This window comes from Bos mutus, chromosome 7 (assembly GCF_027580195.1).
Source record: "Bos mutus isolate GX-2022 chromosome 7, NWIPB_WYAK_1.1, whole genome shotgun sequence".
NCBI classification, from domain to species: Eukaryota; Metazoa; Chordata; class Mammalia; order Artiodactyla; family Bovidae; genus Bos; species Bos mutus.
The window spans coordinates 59865733-59885605 of NC_091623.1; the positions used below are offsets into that span (position 1 = coordinate 59865733).

At 45.7% G+C, this 19873-nt stretch overlaps 1 protein-coding gene across 1 annotated transcript; it reads right to left on the bottom strand.

Annotated features, from left to right (window-relative positions):
* Positions 1 to 18677: 18677 nt before the first annotated feature.
* On the bottom strand, positions 18678 to 19160 carry LOC138988634 (histone H3.3A-like). The gene has a single exon (XM_070374837.1). It carries the CDS (start codon positions 19086 to 19088, stop codon positions 18678 to 18680), a length of 411 nt encoding a protein of 136 aa, XP_070230938.1. The 5' UTR covers positions 19089 to 19160.
* Positions 19161 to 19873: the final 713 nt, after the last annotated feature.

Genomic DNA, 19873 nt, shown 5'->3' on the forward strand with positions numbered 1-19873 from the left:
GCTGCCTGGGGGGAGGAAATGGTTGGCCCGCGCAGCGGCCGCCAGTGCGTTCAGTGAGGCGCCTTCGAGCGCAGCGCGGTTCATTCTCAGCGAGCCGGGAGCCCCGCGCGCTGTACATCCGGGTCCTGGGGTGGCTGAGAGGGCGCGGGCGCCACACCCCCTTGGTGCGCCGCCGGCGGAGAAATGCTGTACCCCTTACCCAATTCCCGCGGTGCAGGTGACCACCCTCCCGCCCACTCCCGCCCCACGAGTTCCGCCTCTCCACCCACGGTAAACCTTTGGAATCTGCGCTAATCGGAAATTTACCAGCTTTAGCTTTGGCTCCCCATTGCCGGTGAGCTGCTAAGCCCAAACTTTCTTGTGTCAAAGAAAGTAAGAGGATAAAAACGTATTTCGGGGCCCATCCCTTGAGAAAATGAAGCGCCCCAAATGACTCAGTTATCAAGTTACTAATTTTTATATATAAATGCAAAAATATCCATAATGAAGAAAATACTAAAATTTAAGACGATATCAGTTCAGTCGCTCAGTCGTGTCCAACTCTTTGCAACCCCATGAATCGCAGCACGCCAGGCCTCCCTGTCCATCACCAACTCCCGGGGTGCACCCAAACTCATGTCCATCGAGTCGGTGATGCCATCCAGCTATCTCATCCTCTGTCGTCCCCTTCTGCCCCCAATCCCTCCCGGCATCAGGGTCTTTCCAATGAGTCAACTCTTAGCATGCGGTGGCCAAAGTACTGGAGTTTCAGCTTCAGCATCAGTCCTTCCAGTGAACATCCAGGACTGATCTCCTTTAGGATGGACCAGTTGGATCTCCTTGCAGTCCAAGGGACTCTCAAGAGTCTTCTCCAACACCACAGTTCAAAAGCATCAATTCTGCGGCGCTCAGCTTTCTTCACAGTCCAACTCTCACATCCATACATGACCACTGGAAAAACCATAGCCTTGACTAGACGGACCTTTGTTGGCAAAGTAATGGCTCTGCTTTTTGATATGCTATAAGAGTGTTCTTAGGAGAAGGCAATGGCACCCCACTCCAGTACTCTTGCCTGGAAAATCCCATGGACGGAGGAGCCTGGAAGGTTGCAGTCCATGAGGTCGCTGAGGGTCGGACAGGACTGAGTGACTTCACTTTCACTTTTCACTTTCATGTACTGGAGAAGGAAATGGCAACCCACTCCAGTGTTCTTGCCTGGAGAATCCCAGGGACGGGGGATCCTGGTGGGCTGCCGTCTATGGGGTCGCACAGAGTGGGACACGACTGAAGTGACTTAGCAGCAGCAAGAGGGTATACAACTTTGTAATTGTATAAGTGACTTCCTCACCTCACCAGAATTCTGACTCAACAGGGTTTTGTTTTACTTTTCTTACAGTTATTATTTTTTTAAGGGTGTGAGAACTTCCCTAGGGGTCCAGTTGATAAGACTTTGCCTTCCAATGCAGGGGGATGAGTTTGATCCTTGGTAGGGGTGGGGAGGAAACAAAACATAGAATGTTATAACAAATTCAGGAAAAACTTCAAAAATGATCCATATCAAATAAATTTTAAATAAACTAAAGCCATTAAAAAAAGAAGAAAAGGTGCAAAACTGGCACCCTTGACTCTTAGGTACCCTTCATCTAGCTTCTCCCAATGATAATATCTTACATAACCAACCACAGTGTGTTGTCAAAACCAGGAAATTGATGTTGATACCACACAGCCAATTCAGGTACAAAGACTTGGATTGCACTGGGTTTTTTATGCACTTTTCCTTTGATGGTAAATTTCCTGATAGCTCAGTCAGTAAAGAATCTGCCTGCAATGCAGGAGACCTGGGTTCGATCCCTGGGTCGGGAAGATTCCCTGGAGAAGGAAATGGCAACCCACTCCAGTATTCTTGCCTGGAGAATCCCGTGGACAGAGTAGCCTGGCAGGCTACAGTCCATGGGAGTCGCAAGAGTTGGACACGATTTAGCAACTAAACCACCACCACCTTTTGTGGTGGTAATGTATAGTTTTAGGAACTTTGATCACATAATAAGATTCTTGCAGCCATCAAGAACAGTTGAAGATCTGATAATGGTATTATGGCTATGTTTTGAAAAAAGTATTTAGTCAGATGAATGGATAGAGAAGATTTGGTTTATATATACAATGGAACACTACTCAGCCATAACAAAGAATGAAATAATGCCATTTACAATAACATGGATGTACCTAGAGAGTATCATACTAAATGAAATCAGAAAGAGAAAGGCAAACATTGTATGGTATCATTTATATGTGGAATCTAAAATATGATACAAATAAACTTATTTATAAAACAGAAAAAGACTCATAGACATAGAAAGGAAACATGATTACCAAAGGGGTAAGGTGGGGGCAAGGGGTGATAAATTAGGAGTTTGAGATTAACAGATACACACCATTATATACAAAATAGATAAGCAACAAAGTTTTATTGTATCTTGCAGGGAACAATACTCAATATCCTCTAAAAAACCATAATGGAAAAGAATCTGAAAGAGAATATACATATGTATATATATGTAACTGAATCACTTTGCTGCACACCAGAAATTAACACATTGTAAATCAACTATGCTGCTGCTGCTGCTGCTAAGTCGCTTCAGTCATGTCCGACTCTGTGTGACCTCCTAGACGGCAGCCCACCAGGCTCCCCTGTCCCTGGGATTCTCCAGGCAAGAACCCTGGAGTGGGTTGCCATTTCCGTCTCCAGTGCATGAAAGTGAAAAGTGAAAGTGAAGTCGCTCAGTGGTGTCCGACTCTTCACTACCCCATGGACTGCAGCCTACCAGGCTCCTCCATCCATGGGGTTTTCCAGGCAAGAGTACTGGAGTGGGGTGCCATCGCCTTCTCCGAAATCAACTATACCTAAATACAAAATAATAAAATACAAGAGGATAAAGAATACATGAGGGCATGTATACAGGAGAAATGCTACAGGATTTGCCTTGGACTAAGGAGGCGGGAATTGACTGACAGTCCAATGGTTAGGACATCTATTTCTGCTTTATTGACTATGCCAAAGCCTTTGTGTGGATCACAATAAACTGTGGAAAATTCTGAAAGAGATGGGAATACCAGACCACCTGATCTGCCTCTTGAGAAATTTGTATGCAGGTCAGGAAGCAACAGTTAGAACTGGACATGGAACAACAGACTGGTTCCAAATAGGAAAAGGAATACATCAAGGCTGTATATTGTCACCCTGTTTATTTAACTTCTATGCAGAGTACATCATGAGAAACGCTGGACTGGAAGAAACACAAGCTGGAATCAAGATTGCCGGGAGAAATATCAATAACCTCAGATATGCAGATGACACCACCCTTATGGCAGAAAGTGAAGAGGAACTCAGAAGCCTCTTGATGAAAGTGAAAGTGGAGAGTGAAAAAGTTGGCTTAAAGCTCAACATTCAGAAAAGGAAGATCATAGCATCTGGTCCCATCATTTCATGGGAAATAGATGGGGAAACAGTGGAAACAGTATCAGACTTTATTTTTCTGGGCTCCAAAATCACTGCAGATGGTGACTGCAGCCATGAAATTAAAAGATGCTTACTCCTTGGAAGGAAAGTTATGACCAACCTAGATAGCATATTCAAAAGCAGAGACATTACTTTGCCAACAAAGGTCCATCTAGTCAAGGCTATGGTTTTTCCAGTGGTCATGTATGGATGTGAGAGTTGGACTGTGAAGAAAGCTGAGCGCTGCAGAATTGATGCTTTTGAACTGTGGTGTTGGAGAAGACTCTTGAGAGTCCCTTGGACTGCAAGGAGATCCAACCAGTCCATTTTGAAGGAGATCAGCCTGGGATTTCTTTGGAAGGAATGATGCTAAAGTTGAAACTCCAATACTTTGGCCACCTCATGAGAAGAGTTGACTCATTGGAAAAGACTCTGATGCTGGGAGGGATTGGGGACAAGAGGAGAAGGGGACGACAGAGGATGAGATGGCTGGATGGCATCACTGACTCGATGGATGTGAGTCTGAGTGAACTCCGGGAGTTGGTGATGGACAGGGAGGCCTGGCGTGCTGCGATTCATGAGGTCGCAAAGAGTCGGATGTGACTGAGCAACTGATCTGATCTGATCTGATCTGAAGGAGGAGGGAATTGCCTGACAGTCCAATGGTTAGGACTCCAGTCTTTCACTGCCAAGGGCCTGGGTTCAGTCCCTGTTTAGGGAACTTAGATTGCCAAAAAAAAAAAAAAAAAAACTAGTGAGAAGGGCCGGAGAAGGAAATGGCAACCCACTCCAGTACTCTTGCCTGGAAAATCCCATGGATGGAGGAGCCTGGTAGGCTGCAGTCCATGAGGTTGCTGAGGGTCGGACAGGACTGAGCAACTTCACTTTCACTTTTCACTTTCACGCATTGGAGAAGGAAATGGCAACCCACTCCAGTGTTCTTGCCTGGAGAATCCCAGGGACAGGGGGGCCTGGTGGGCTGCCGTCTATGGGGTCGCACAGAGTCGGACACGACTGAAGTGACTTAGCAGCAGCAGCAGCAGTGAGAAGGGCATGGGGCTAGATCAGTGAAACTAAGTGGACTGTGAGCTGCTGATTGTTAACACCAGGGGTTTGGACTCATGAGGCAGTCTTGATATTCAGTAACTAAGGCTGCTGATTCTCCCAGGACTGCCACATCAAGATCTCTGTGTGTGATCAACATTCTGGTTGATCCCTGTTTTTGATAATGAAACCCAGGCTCAGACATGGGAAGCAACCCGCCCAGACGTTGCCAGAGCCAAAGTCTTAATCCAGGCCTGACCCTCTCCAAAGACCAGAGTGCAGTTGTAAACTGCATCAGACTCTTCCATTTGATATTCAGTAATAATTTCTCCAAGTATCGAATACCTACTATATGCCAGACACTTTTTTTTATTTCTTTCTTTATTTGGCTGCGCTGGGTCTTAGTTGCAGCATGTGGGACCAGGGATCGAACCTGGGCTCTCTGCACTGGGAGCACATAGTCTTAGCCACTGGACCACCAGGGAAGTCCCTGCGAGACCTATTTTGAAGAAGAGGCGGGCAGATATTTTCTGCAAAGGTCAAGATAATAAATATTTTCAAATTTGCAGGCTGTACACGGCCTCTGTAGCTTGACTCTACCCAATGGACATGGCTGTGTGCCAGTAAAATTTTATTTCTTAACATTGAATTTGAGTTATATATAATTTTTACATATTATGAAATAGTATTCTTTGCCTCAAACATTGAGAAGAGAAAAACATTTTTAGCTCAAGGGCTGTACAGAGGAAGTTGTCAGGCTAAATTTGGCCCTTGCTTCCTTCCTCCTTCCCTTTCCTTTTTCCTTCCATCCTGCTTTAAAAAAAATTAAAATTAATTCTGATAAAATACACATAACATAAAACTTATCATTTTAACCATTTCTAAGTGCACAGCTCAGTGGCATAAGCACATTATATTGTTGAGCAACCATCCCCACCGTCATCTCCAGAACTTTCTCAACTCCCCAAACTGAAACTCTGTCCCCATGAAACACTGACTCCCCGTCTGGTCCCTCAATTCCTGGCCCCACCATCTACTTCCTGTCTCTGTGAATCTGACTCCTCTAGGAATCTTATCCGAGAAGGCAGTGGCACCCCACTCCAGTACTCTTGCCTGGAAAATCCCATGGATGGAGCAGCCTGGTAGGCTGCAGTCCATGGGGTTGCTAAGAGTCCGACACGGCTGAGCGACTTCACTTTCACTTTTCACTTTCATGCATTGGAGAAGGAAATGGCAACCCACTCCAGTGTTCTTGCCTGGAGAATCCCAGAGACAGGGGAGCCTGGTGGGCTGCCGTCTCTGGGGTCACACAGAGTCGGACACGACTGAAGCGACTTAGCAGCAGCAGCAGCAGCAGCAGGAATCTTATGTGAGTGGAATCACATAGTATGTCTTTTTGTGTCTGGCTTATATCACTGAGCATCACGTTCTCAGGTTCATCCACGTTGTAGCAGGTATCAGAGTCTCCTTCCTAGTTAAGGCTCAGTGATAATCCATTGTGTGGATGGGCAATTTGTTTATCCATTCATCTGTCGACGGACACCTGGGTTATTTCCATCTTTTGGCTATTGTGAACTGTGCTGCTCTGAACATGGGGGTACAAATAGCTCTTTGAAACTGCCTTCAAATCTTTGGGGTAAACACCCAGAAGTAGAATTGCTGGATCATATGGAAGTTTCTTTTTGCCTTTTTATGCAGTTCATGGGTTTCTCACAGTGAATATACTGGGGTGGTTTGCCATTCCCTCTTCCATTGGATCACGTTTTGTCAGGAACCCTCACTGTGGCCTGTCCGTTTTGGGTTGCTAAGTCGCTTCAATCGTGTCTGACGCTGTGCGACCCCATAGACAGCAGCCCACCAGGCTCCCCTGTCCCCGGGATTCTCCAGGCAAGAACACTGGAGTGGGTTGCCATTTCCTTCTCCAATGCATAAAAGTGAAAAGTGAAAGTGAAGCCGTTCAGTCGTGTCCGACTCTTCACAACCCCATGGACTGCAGCCTACCAGGCCCCTCCGTCCATGGGATTTGCCAGGCAGGAGTGCTGGAGTCAGGTGGCACAACATGGTGCATAGCCTCACTGAGTTACCCAAGCCCCTTCACCACAACAAGGCAGTGGTCCGTGAAGGGGACAAGGCATCACCAAGTCAATAGACACGAACTCGGGCAAACTCCGGGAGATGGTGAGGGACAGGCGTGCTACAGTCTATGGGGTTGCAAAGAGTCGGACACGACTTGGCAATTGAACAACAACAACAGCAACAAATGGTAGTTCTATTTTTAATTTCTTGAGGAATCTCCACACCATTTTCCATTTCCATTGACAGGGCACAAGGTTTCCAGTTTCTCTACGTCACTTCTTATGTTGTTTTCTTTATTAGTTTTTAATACTAACCATCCTAATAGGTATGCAGTGGTATCTCACTGGGGTTTAATTTTAACTCCCTCTGGGATTTCTTTGGAATGACTGATGCTAAAGCTGAAACTCCAGTACTCTGGCCACCTCATGCGAAGAGTTGACTCATTGGAAAAGACTCTGATGCTGGGACGGATTGGGGGCAGGAGGAGAAGGGGGACGACAGAGAATGAGATGGCTGGATGGCATCACCGACTCGATGGATGTGAGTTTGAGTGAACTCCGGGAGATGGTGATGCACAGGGAGGCCTGTCGTGCTGCAATTCATGGGGTTGCAAAGAATCAGACACGACTGAGCGACTGAACTGAACTGAACTGAACTGAAGGGTTAGTAATTAGAATTCGCAGTTTTTATGTGCTTATTGACCGTTTGTATATCTTCTTGGGGAAAAAAAATGTTTATTCGAGTCTTTCACCCATTTTTAAAATTCAGGTTGTTTGAGAGGACTTCCCTGATGATCCAGTAGTCAAGAATCTGCCTTCCATTGTAGGCGACCTGGGTTCAATCCCTAGTTGGGGAATTAAGATCCCACATGCCACAGAGCAACTATGGCCGTGCCAAAAACAAATAAAATAATAAACTTTTTTTAAAAAAGAGCACACATACTGCCACTAAGACCCTGTACGGCCACATAAATAAATACAAAAAAAAAAAAAAATCTCCACAAATTAAGTAAAAATCAGGGGGTTTTTGGTGTGCTGTTGAGCCTTAAGAGTTCCTTCTATATTCTGAACGTTAATCCCACATGATTTGCAACTATTTTCTCCTATTCCCTAGGTTGCCTGACTTAATATTATTAAGATGTCAGTGCTACCCAAACCAATCTACAGATTTGCTGCAATTCCTGTTAAAATGCCAATAAGGTTTTTGGAAATAGAAAAAGCCCTTCTAAAATTCATATGGAGGGACTTCCCTGCTGGTCCAGTGGTTAACACTTCACCTTCCAATGCAGAGGGTGCAGGTTCGATCCCTGGTCTGGGAACTAAGATCCCATATGCCCTATCGCCAAGAAACCAGGACATAAACAACATAAGCAATATTGTAACAAATTCAATAAAGACTTAATTTAAAAAAATAAAAATAAAATTCATATGGAATATCAGGACTTCCCTGGTGATTCAGTGATTAGGACTCCAAGCTTCCACTGCCGAGGGCATGGGTTCAATCCCTGGTCCAGGAGCTAAAATCCTGCAGACCTCATGATGTGGCCCAAAAAACCACAAAAATTCATGTGGGGTCTCAGGATTCCACATCAGCAATACAATCATGAAAAGGAAGAACAAACTTAAGGCCTCACATTCCCCAATTCCAAATTTTACTATAAAGCTGTATAAGTAAAGCAGTGTGGTGCTGGCATTCTCACAGAAGCACTGTTGTTGTTTAGCTGCTAAGTCGTGCAAAAACCAATGGAATAGACGAGAACAAATTTTATGTGTATCTCAACCAGTTTTTTAAGTATAAAAAAAAGAGGGACTTCCCTAGTGGTCCAGTGGTTAGGACTCCATGTGTCCACTGCAGGGGGGCATGGGTTCAAGCCCTGGTCAGGGAACTAAGATCCAGAAAGCAGTGCATGACCAAAAAGGAAAAAAAAAAAAATTTGTCCTTGGCTGCTAAACAGATACGAAGCCCCAATCCCCTCTTCCCCCAAACCCATTGCTTCCCAAGTTGATCTTTGGGATCACTTTACCCTGGGGTCTTTCTACCAGATGATTAGTTTTTTGTTTTTTTTTTTTAATGAAGAGGAAGAGAAGCTGAGAACTTTTAAAAGAGCCAGTGTGGAAAATGGCTGGGTTGACTGCCTTTCCACAAAAGGAGATCAATTAACCTTTGACCCACCAGTTCCACTTTCCAGGAAATAACCATAATCTGCTCATGGTAATACTACCAGCTGATACTTACTGTCAAAGCCTTGTTTTAAGAACTTAATATGTGTTACCATTTCATCCACATACCAACCCCATGAAATAATAAGCACTATCATTGAATCCATTTTACAGGTGAGAAAACCGAGGTCTTAAGCAGTTATGTGACTTGCCAAGGTCACCTAAGAAAACAAGAACATTGAAATTTCACTTGTACATTCAGACCTAGGAAAGAGCTAAAGTCACAGCTCAAGTCTGAAAGCCCATTTCCTGGCAGAATTCCATTTTATTTGGTCAGATCAGTCTGTTGCTTTCATTGTTCAGTCATTCAGTCGTGTCTGACTCTTTATGACCCCATGGACATAGCATGCTAGGCTTCCCTGTCCTTCACTATCTCCCGGAGCTTGCTCAAACTCATATCCATCGAGTCAGTGATGCCATCCAACCATCTCAAACTCTGTCACCCCCTTTTCCTTCTGCCTTCACTTTTCCCAGCATCAGGGTCTTTTCCAATGAGTCAGCTCTTCACATCAGGTGGCCAAAATCTAGTCAGGCCTTCAACTGATTGGAAGAGACTTGCCCATATTAGGGAGGAGAATCTGCTTTCCTTAATAATCCACTAACTTAAATACCAAAATCATAGACAGGGAAATGGCAACCCACTCTAGTATTCTTGCCTGGGAAATCCCATGGACAGAGGAGCCTGGTGGGCTTTATAGTCCATGGGATTGCAAAGAGTCAGACACAACTTCAACAACAACAAACACACAATCAGGCAGATTGTGATTTGGGAAAATACCTTTTGATGGAAATGTGGCATAAAATGGAGAGTGAAGTGACCTAGCGATATGGAATGTATAGTTTTATAAGAAACTAAAATTTGTATAGTCATAGTTGCAAATATTCAAATAATAAAGTCTGTCAGTAAAGGAGAAAACAAACAAACAAAATCATCTGAAAACACCTTCAGAGAAACAGAGTAATGTTTAACCAAATATCTAGGCACCTTGGCTCAGACAAGTTGTTGTCATTCAGTCACTCTTTCCCAGCGTCAGAGTCTTTTCTAATGAGTCAGCTCTTCGTATCAGGTGGCCAAAGTATTGCAGCTCAGCCAAGTAGACATATAAAATAAACCAGTGGGATTTCCCTGGTGGTCCAAGGGTTAAGATTCTGTGCTTCCTTTGAACCCTGGTTAGGAAACTAAGATCCTGCATGCTATGTGCTTGTGGCTAAAAAAAGGCCCCCAAAATAAAAATAAGATAATAATTAACTAGCACTCAGGGTAAGATAAGATGGTGGCTGTGGGAAAATGGCTGGTGGGTAATAATAGTGGAAACCTGAAGCCAGGGAGGAGACTAGTGCAGGCACATAACCATAGGGCTGTGGACCAGGTTAGGGCCGGGAGTGGGGTGAAATGGTCAGAGTCAAGGGGTTTGTATTAGATGTACAGTTTAACGAGTTTTAATGCACTATGTTTTCATTTTAAAATATGGTTGGATGGCATCACTGACTCAATGGACATGAGTTTGAGCAAACTCCAGGAGATAGTGAAGGACAGGGAAGCCTGGTGTGCTGCAGTCCACGGGGTCTCAAATAGTCGGACACGAGTGAACAACAACATCACCCCAAGAGGAAGCTCTGTCCCCATCAGCCGTCATTCCCGTCCCCAGCCCCTGAAAACCATTAACCTACTTTCTGTCTCTGTGGATTTGCTTGTCCTGGACATTTCATATAAATGGAATCACACCTGTGTGGCCTTTTCTGTCTGCCTTCTCTCCCTGAGTGTCACATACTCAGGGCTCATCCACACTGTAGCATGTGTCAGTGCTTCACTCCTTTTTATGGCTGAATAATACTCCACTGTATGAATGGACCATTTATCCATTTCTTTGCCCGCCCCATATCTCTCCTGCCCCAGCACAGTCCCCAAGGCCAGGCCCCGCCCCATGGTCTCTGCTCCCGGCAGAAGCCACTAGAGGGCACTGGTGAGTGCCTGAGTCAGGTCCTGCCCCTCCTCTGACAGTGATGCTCCAGGGCTCCCACCTCCCTCAGGGTAAGAACCCAAGTCTTCCCTGTAAGTCACAAGGCCCTGTCCAACCCCTACCCCAAACCCACCCTCAGCTACTTTCTCTCTCCTCTTCACTCACTCTGCTTCAGTCACCTCCCCTCCTAGCTGTTCCTTCAACACACAGCATGGTGCTGCCCCAGGGCCCTTGCACAGTCACACCTGCATTGCCCCTCCCACAGATACCCACAATTGCCCCCTCCATCTAGTCAAGGCTATGGTTTTTCCAGTGGTCATGTACGGATGTGAGAGTTGGACTGTGAAGAAAGCTGAGCGCTGCAGAATTGATGCTTTTGAACTGTGGTATTGGACAAGACTCTTGAGAGTCCTTTGGACTGCAAGGAGATCCAACCAGTCCATTCTGAAGGAGATCAGCCCTGGGATTTCTTTGGAAGGAATGATGCTAAAGCTGAAACTCCAATACTTTGGCCACCTCATGAGAAGAGTTGACTCATTGGAAAAGACTCTGATGCTGGGAGGAATTGGGGGCAGGAGGAGAAGGGGACGACAGAGGATGAGATGGCTGGATGGCATCACTGACTCGATGGACATGAGTCTGAGTGAACTCTGGGAGTTGGTGATGGACAGGGAGGCCTGGCGTGCTGCGATTCATGGGGTCACAAAGAGTCAGACACGACTGAGCGACTGAACTGAACTGAACTGAACTGATCTTCTTCAGGGCTCTGCCCTGATATCTTCTTACACATTCAGTTCAGTTCAGTTGTGTCCGACTGTTTGCCCGCGCCCCCTCCCCCCCCCCATGGACTGCAACATGCCAGGCCAGGCCTCCCTGTCCATCACCAACTCCCGGAGTTTACTCAAATTCACATCCGTTGAGTTGGTGATGCCATCCAACCATCTCATCCTCTGTCGTCCCGTTCTCCCGCCAATCCTTCCCAGCATCAGGGCCTTTTCTAGTGAGTCAGTTCTTCGCATCAGGTGGCCAAAGTATTGGAGTTTCAGCTTCAACATCAGTCCTTCCAATGAATATTCAGGACTGATTTCCTTCAGGTTGGACTTGTTGGACTCCAAGGGACTCTCAAGAGTCTTTTCCAATACCACAGTTCAAAAGCATCAATTCTTCAGTGCTCAGATTTATAGGCCAGCTCTCACATCCATACATGACTACTGCTGGAAAAACCATAGCCTTGATTAGTCAGACCTTTGTTGGCAAAATAATGTCTCTGCTTTTTAATATGCTGTCTAGGTTGGTCATGACTTTTCTTCCAAGGAGTAAGCATCTTTTAACTTCATGGCTGCAGTCACTATCTGCAGTGATTTTGGAGCCCTCAAAAATAGTCTGCTACTGTTTCCACTCTTTCCCCATCTATTTGCCATAAGTGATGGGACCAGATGCCATGATCTTCGTTTTCTGAATGTTGAGCTTTAAGCCAACTTTTCACTCTCCTCTTTCACTTTCATCAAGAAGCTCTATAGTTCTTCTTCACTTTCTGCCATAAGGGGGTGTCATCTGCATATCTGAGGTTATTGATATTTCTCCCGGCAATCTTGATTCCAGCTTGTGCTTCATCAGCCCAGTGTTTCTCATGATGTACTCTGCATAGAAGTTAAACAAGAAGAGTGACAATATACAGCCTTAAAGTGAAATGAAGTCACTCAGTCGTGTCCAACTCCTTGCAACCCCATGGATTGTAGCCTACCAGGCTGCTCTGTCCATGGGATTCTCCAGGCAAGAATACTGGAGGAGGTTGCCATTTCCTTCCCCAGGGGGTCTTCCCGACCCAGGGATCTAACTCGGGTCTCCCGCATTGCAGGCAGACCCTTTACCCTCTGAGCCACCAGGGAAGCCCTTGACGTACTCCTTTCCCTATTTGGAACCAGTCTGTTGTTCCATGTCCCGGGCTAACTGTTGCTTCCTGATCTGCATACAGATTACTCAAGATGCAGGTCAGGTGGTCTGGTATTCCCATCTTACACATTATACAGGATATTTGCTACCATCTGCCCCCAGAACTTCAACAATGTTCCCTAATCCTATTTCACTTCCCTCCACAACACTTCTCACTATTTGACATATTACATAGGAAAAGGGGGCGACAGAGGATGAGATGATTGGATGACATCAGCGACTCAATGGACATGAGTGTGAGCAAACTCCAGGAGACAATGAAGGGCAGGGAAGCCTGGCCTGTTTCTGTCCATGGGGTCACAAAGAGTCAGACACAACTTAGTGACTGAACAACAACAATATTTATTTACTGACCTCCCTGCCATCCCTCACTACAATATAAACCCCACTTAGACAAGGATGCTTGTTCTTTGTCCCCAGCACCTCACTCAATGCCTGGAAGGCAGGAGGTGCTCACTAAGTGTGTGTTGGATGAATGAATACCATCTGCATTCTAAAAATTTAGACTGTGTTTATCATTTAAATATATTGGGACTTTCCTGGTGGTCCAGTGGTTAAGATTCCGTGCACCCAATACTGGGGAACTGGGTTTGATCCCTGGTCAGGATTGCAAAGAGATCAAAACAGTCAGTCCTAAAGGAAATCGACCCTGAATATTCATTGGAAGAACTGATGCTGAAGCTGAAGCTCCAGTACCTTGGGCACCTGATGTGAAGAGCCAACACACTGGAAAAGACCCTGATGCTGGGAAAGATTGAGGGCAGGAGAAAGGGGTGGCTGAGGATGAGATGGTTAGATAGCATCACCAATATTCAGTAAATATGAGTTTGAGCAAGTACTGGGAGATAGTAGAGGACAGAGGAGCCTGGCGTGCTGCAGTCCATGGGGTCGCAGAGTCAGACACGGCTTAGCAACTGAAGAACAACAGGGAACTAGATCCCATATGCCTCAACTAAGACCCAGTGCAGCCAAATACATAATATTTTAAAAAATCAACCAAGATAAATATTTAAAAAATCAAATATACAGTTTTTCTCAGTCTTGACGCTGTGGACACTGGGGCAAGATCGTTGTCTGTGGGGCCGTCCTGGGCATTGTGGGGTGTGGAGCAGCCTCCCTAGCCCCCACCTACTTGATGCCAAGAGCCCCACCAGTTGTGACAACTACAAATGTCCCCAGACATGGCCTAGTATCCCCTGGGGGAAAACTCGCTCCAGGGTTTGATCCTGTGGTGTAGGGCAAGGATTGTTACTATTGCTGTTCAGTCGCTAAATCGCGTCAGACTTGACTCTTTGCAACCCCATGGGCTGCAGCATGCCAGGCTCCTCTGTCCCCCACTATCTTCCAGAGTTTGCTCAGATTCATGTCCACTGAGTCGGTGATGCCATTCAACCATCTCATCCTCTGCCTCCCCCTTCTCCTTTTGTCTTCAATCTTTCCCAGCATCAGGGTCTTTTCCAGTGAGCTGGCTCTTGGAAGGCCAAGAGGGTGATGATTACATGTTCCATCTTAAAATGAGGCTTACATCAGACATGGGAAGTGTCAGGGTTCTGCTCACTGGGGTTTTCACTCAGATGCTCCCTTACACCCTGGGGTAACCACACATCCCAGGGGTCTGGGATAAGTCTGGTTTACAACCCTCCTGTAAACCAGGTGTTATCATTTTTATCCTGGCATAAATAAATGAGTATCCCTTTTGCTTTCAAAACCGTCCTGGTTTGCGCTTCGGTGAACGGATATATCCACTCAAACTGCAATCAGGCACCATGCATGACTCAGCAATCCCACTCCTAGGGGTGTACCCAGCAGAAACGTTGTCGGGACACGTGCTAGAATGTTCCATAACTGAGTTAGTCATAACCACCCCAAGCTGGAAACAACCCAAATTCCCAACAACAGTGAAACGGATAAGGAAATTATGCCGGGGTCTCAGAAAGAGAACAGAGCAGTGAGGTTAGGCAAAGTCCAGCCCTCTAAAACATGGACAAAGCTTCATATGAATTTCAAGTGCAAGAAGCCAGATTCCAAAGAGGCCATGCTACATGATTCAACATGTATGAAAATCAAAAATTTCCCCCCTCTCCAGATCTGACAGCGTCTTAAAAAGCAGAGACATCACTTTGCCGACAAAGGTCTATACAGACAAAGCTATGGTTTTTCCAGTAGTCATGTATGGCTGTGAGAATTGGACCATAAAGAGTTTGATCGCCAAAGGATTGATGCTTTTGAACTGCAGTGCTGGAGAAGACTCTTGAGAGTCCCTTGGATAACAAAGACATCAAACCAGTCAATCCTAAAGGAAATCCTAAAGGAATACTCACTGGAAGGACTGATGCTGAAGCTGAAACTCCAATACTTTGGTCACCTGATGTGATACATTCCATATCATTAGATCACTTCACCCTCCATTTTATGCCACATTTCCAGCAAAGGTATTTTCCCAAATCACAATCTGCCTGATTGTGTGTTTGTTGTTATTGTTGAAGTTGTGTCTGACTCTTTGAGACCCCATGGATGGTAGCCCGCCAGGCTCCTCTGTCCATGGGATTTCCCAGGCAAGAATACTGGAGTGGGTTGCCATTTCCCTCTCCATGATTTTGGTATTTAAGTTAGTGTATTATTAAGGAAAGCAGATTCCCCTCCCTAATATGGGTGGGTCTCATCCAATTAGTTGAAGGCTAGACTTTGGCCACCTGTTGGGAAGAACTGACTCATTGGCAAAGACCTGATTCTGGGAAAGGTTGAGGGCAGGAGGAGAAGGGGGTGACAGAGGATAAGATGGTTGGATGGCATCATCGACACAATGAACATGAGTTTGAGCAAACTCTGGGAGATAGTGAAGGACAGGGAAGCCTGATGTGCTACAGTCCATGGCATCACAAAGAGAAGGACACAACTTAGCAACTCAACAACAATCCCAGATCTGTGTGACTGGAAGACATGATGGTGGGAATCTTTGGACAGCAGTGACCGGAAGAGACACAAGGGAAATTCTGGGGTTTCTGAGGGCTGGTCATTGTGTTCTTGATTTTCATATTGGGTTACTAGTGTGTGTTTTACTTTGTGAAAGGCATCAGATTTCACATATTTGACTTATGCTATTTCTGTATATTGGTTAAACTTCAATCATAACTTCAGACAGAAAACAAATTTATGGGGACTTCTCTGGTGGTCCACTGGCTAAGGCTCCGTGCTCCCGATGCAGAGGGCCCGGTTTCCATCCCTGGTCAGGGAACTGGATCCCACATGAAGCAACTAAGGATCCCTCGTGCCAGTGCAGCCAAATAAATAAATAAAAAGAAAGCAAACTTACGGTTATGAAAGGGGGAGGGAAGGGATAAATTGGGAGTTTGGCATTAACAGATCCACACTAGTATGTACAAAATAGATGAACAACAAGGACCTACTGTAGAGCACAGGGAACTATATTCAGTATTTTTAATAACCTGTAGTGGAAAACAGTCTTTAAAAGAACACATATATACAACATACATACATACATATATAAAACATATGTATACTATGTATAGGGCTTCCCTAGGAGCTCAGCGGTCAAGCATTCACCTGCCAATTCAGGAGACAAGAGTTCGATCCCTGGGTCTGGAAGATCCTCTGGAGAAGGAAATGGCAACCCACTCCAGTATTCTTGCCTGGGAATTCCAATGGACAGAGGAGCCTGGTGGGCTACAGTCCATGGGGTCACAAAGAGTCAGATACAACTAAGTGACTAACCCGCCTCTAAACTATTTTTCTTTTCTTTTTTTTTTTTTAAGTCTTATTTTTGTTCAATCTATTTTTTAAGGTTTTTTTTTTTTTTTTTTTAATTTTTAGCCACTCTGGGAAGCATGCAGATCTTAGTCCCCACCCCCATCAAACCTTGCCACCCTTCCCGGTCCCTCCCCTCCTCTCCCTCTGAGTCTTAACCCCTAGACCACCAGAGCCCTGCCCTCTCCACTTTAGTTCAGTAGTTTTCTCATCTTTCAGGAATCACCTCCTCCAGGCAGCCCTCTGAGATTCCTCCAGGCTAGATCACCAACCTCTCTGTTCGATCCCCATTTCTCATTCTCCCTCCTTCCTGGCACAATTTGAAAGTTCCATTTGTGCAAATATCTAATTGACTATTTCCTTCTCCAGTGGGTCAGCTCCCCAGAGGGCAGGGACTTTTTTCCCCCCAACCACAGGCTCCCAGGGCTTCCCTGGTGGCTCAGTTGGTAAGGAATCCACCCACAATGTGTGAGGCCTGGGTTCAGATCCCTGGGTTGGGAAGATCCCCTGGAGAAGGTAAAGGTCACCCACTCCAGTATTCTGGCCTGGAGAATTTCATGGACTGTATAGTCCATGGGGTTGCAAAGAGTGGGACACCACTGAGCGACTTTCACTTTCCTTCACTTCTTTGCAGGCTCCCAGGAAAACATTTGCTTAGATCCAACAGCGGTGAGCCCGGAGGGATGTCAGGGATTCCCTGCAAAAAGGTTGAGCCTGGCTTCGGAGCTGATGGGTGTGTTTGCAGGCGGGGAAGGGCGGGGCGGGTGGAAAGTCCCACAGCCCGGAGGTCCCAGGGGGCAGTTTAGGAACAAAGAAATGCAAAACAGTTTGAGCAGGTCTCTAATAGAGTCCCTAAGGGGCCACTGGAGCCCTCAGAAAGGCAGAGTCCAGAACAGACCCACCTTCGCTTACCCTCTAGGAGTCTCAGTTTTAACCTCTGTAAACTGGATCTGAACAGAACCTCCGGAAGGGGCCAAGCTCCTCCCTGAGACCTAGACACAGTTCTGTGATCTTAGGCACCAGCGCTGGCCCGCCCATTCCCACCATGCAACCTGCCAGACCTCCCTATACTCAGCTGTCCAATCATTCAGAGAAGCGATACCCCTTCCTAAAGCTGTTCCAGAAAATTCCATGCAACAATATCCCTGCTGCGTGTAGCTGGACTACCTAACCCTGAGCTGTTTGCAGTAATCCTGGATCCTGAGACAAAAGGAGAAATCGACAATAACTGGTCCTATCTTTAAAAAATCGGATGCTGGGACTTCTCTGGTGGTGCAATGGCTAAGACTGCTGCTGCTGCTAAGTCGCTTCAGTCGTGTCCGACTCTGTGCGACCCCATAGACGGCAGCCCACCAGGCTTCCCGGTCCCTGGGATTCTCCAGGCAAGAACACTGGAGTGGGTTGCCATTTCCTTTTCCAATGCATGAAAGTGAAAAGTGAAAGTGAAGTCGCTCAGTCGTGTCCGACTCTTCACGACCCCATGGACTGCAGCCTACCAGGCTCCTCTGTCCATGGATTTTCCAGGCAAGAGTACTGGAGTGGGGTGCCATTGCCTTCTCCGATGGCTAAGACTACATACTCCCAATGCAGGGTGGTCACGGAATTAGATCCCACATGCCCCAACTAAGAGTTTGTGTGTGCAACTAAAGAACCTTCATACCACAACTAAAAAGATCCTACATACCGCACAAAGATTAAAGATCCTATGTGTGGCAACTCAGACCTGGTGCAGTCAAATAAATAAATATTAAAAAAAAAAAAAAAAGAAGAAGTCGGGTGCTTTCCTCGTCGTCATGGACTGTTTTTGCATTTATTTGAATTTTTTTTTTTTTGCATTCAATAAGAAATTTACTTGTTTTAAAAAAATCCAAATGCTGGCATTGTCCAGAAAAATTTAACAGGTTTATTTATAATTGTTATAAAGTTGAACTGCTGAAACTTGTTCACTGAAACATGTTGACTTTCACTAATGCTTTATGTCCCCGCATTTATATTAAAAATTCACACACAAATGAAAATGGAAAAACTGCCAATACCTGATTTCTGTCCCCTATTTTCCACTTGCAATCATATACTTAGGTACCTTTTGACCCCATGGGAAAAAAATATCTAACGTTCAGAACTACCAATAACAGGAAGAAGAGAATTTTTTTTTTTTAAAGAATGAAATGTTTCCCATCATTCTTAAGCACGTTCTCCACGTATGCGGCGTGCTAGCTGGATGTCTTTTGGTATAATTGTTACACGTTTGGCATGGATAGCACACAGGTTGGTGTCTTCAAAAAGGCCAACCAGATAGGCCTCACTTGCCTCCTGCAAAGCACCAATAGCTGCACTCTGGAAGCGCAGATCTGTTTTGAAGTCCTGAGCAATTTCCCGCACCAGACGCTGGAAGGGAAGTTTGCGAATCAGAAGTTCAGTGGACTTCTGATAACGTCTAATTTCACGGAGTGCCACAGTACCAGGCCTGTAACGATGAGGTTTCTTCACCCCTCCAGTAGAGGGCGCACTCTTGCGAGCGGCTTTTGTAGCGAGTTGCTTCCTCGGTGCTTTACCACCGGTCGATTTGCTGGCAGTCTGCTTTGTACGAGCCATGGTATAGAGACCTCCTTACTTACCCACCTTCTCCTTCGGCTGGAGCTCGGCGAGCTAGAGGCGGCGCTGGCGTTGGAGAGCGACGGCGGCGGCTACCTATTTGAATTTTAAAAAGTGATATTAAAATATAATCATCAGAGGGCTTCCCTGATGGTCCTGTGATTAAGACTCCATGCTTCTAATGCAGGGGACATGGGTTCGATCCTTGGTTGGGGAAATGAGATCCCACATGCTGCACAGTATGGCCAAAAAAATTTTTTTAATGTAATCATCAGGGGCATTTCCTGGTGGCCCAGTAGTAAAGAATCCACCTGCCAATGCAGGAGACGTCCATTCGATCCCTGGGTCAGGAAGATCCCCTGGAGGAGGAAATGGTTACCCACTCCAGTATTCTTATCTGGAGAATCTCACGGATAGGGGAGCCTGGTGGGCTACAGTCCATGGTGTCGTAATGAGTTGGACACGACTTAGAGACTAAACAACAATAACATCATCAGGGAGATTGCGTGGCAGGCCAGTTGGTTAAGCCTCTGTACTTCTAATGCGAGGGAGCATGGGTTCAATTCCTGGTTGGGGAACAATAAGACCCTCACATGCAACATGGTGCAGTCAAAAATAATAATGACCATTGGGACTGAGTTTTTTGGAGCACCCAACACCCGGTTTAAATTTTGTGCCTCAAAATATAAGAGAGTTCCTCGCTCTCTTCAGTACAGCATGTAGTAAGTGTTAATAAATGCTCCTAGAAGGAATGGTTGCAATATATAAAATCTAGTGTTTATTCC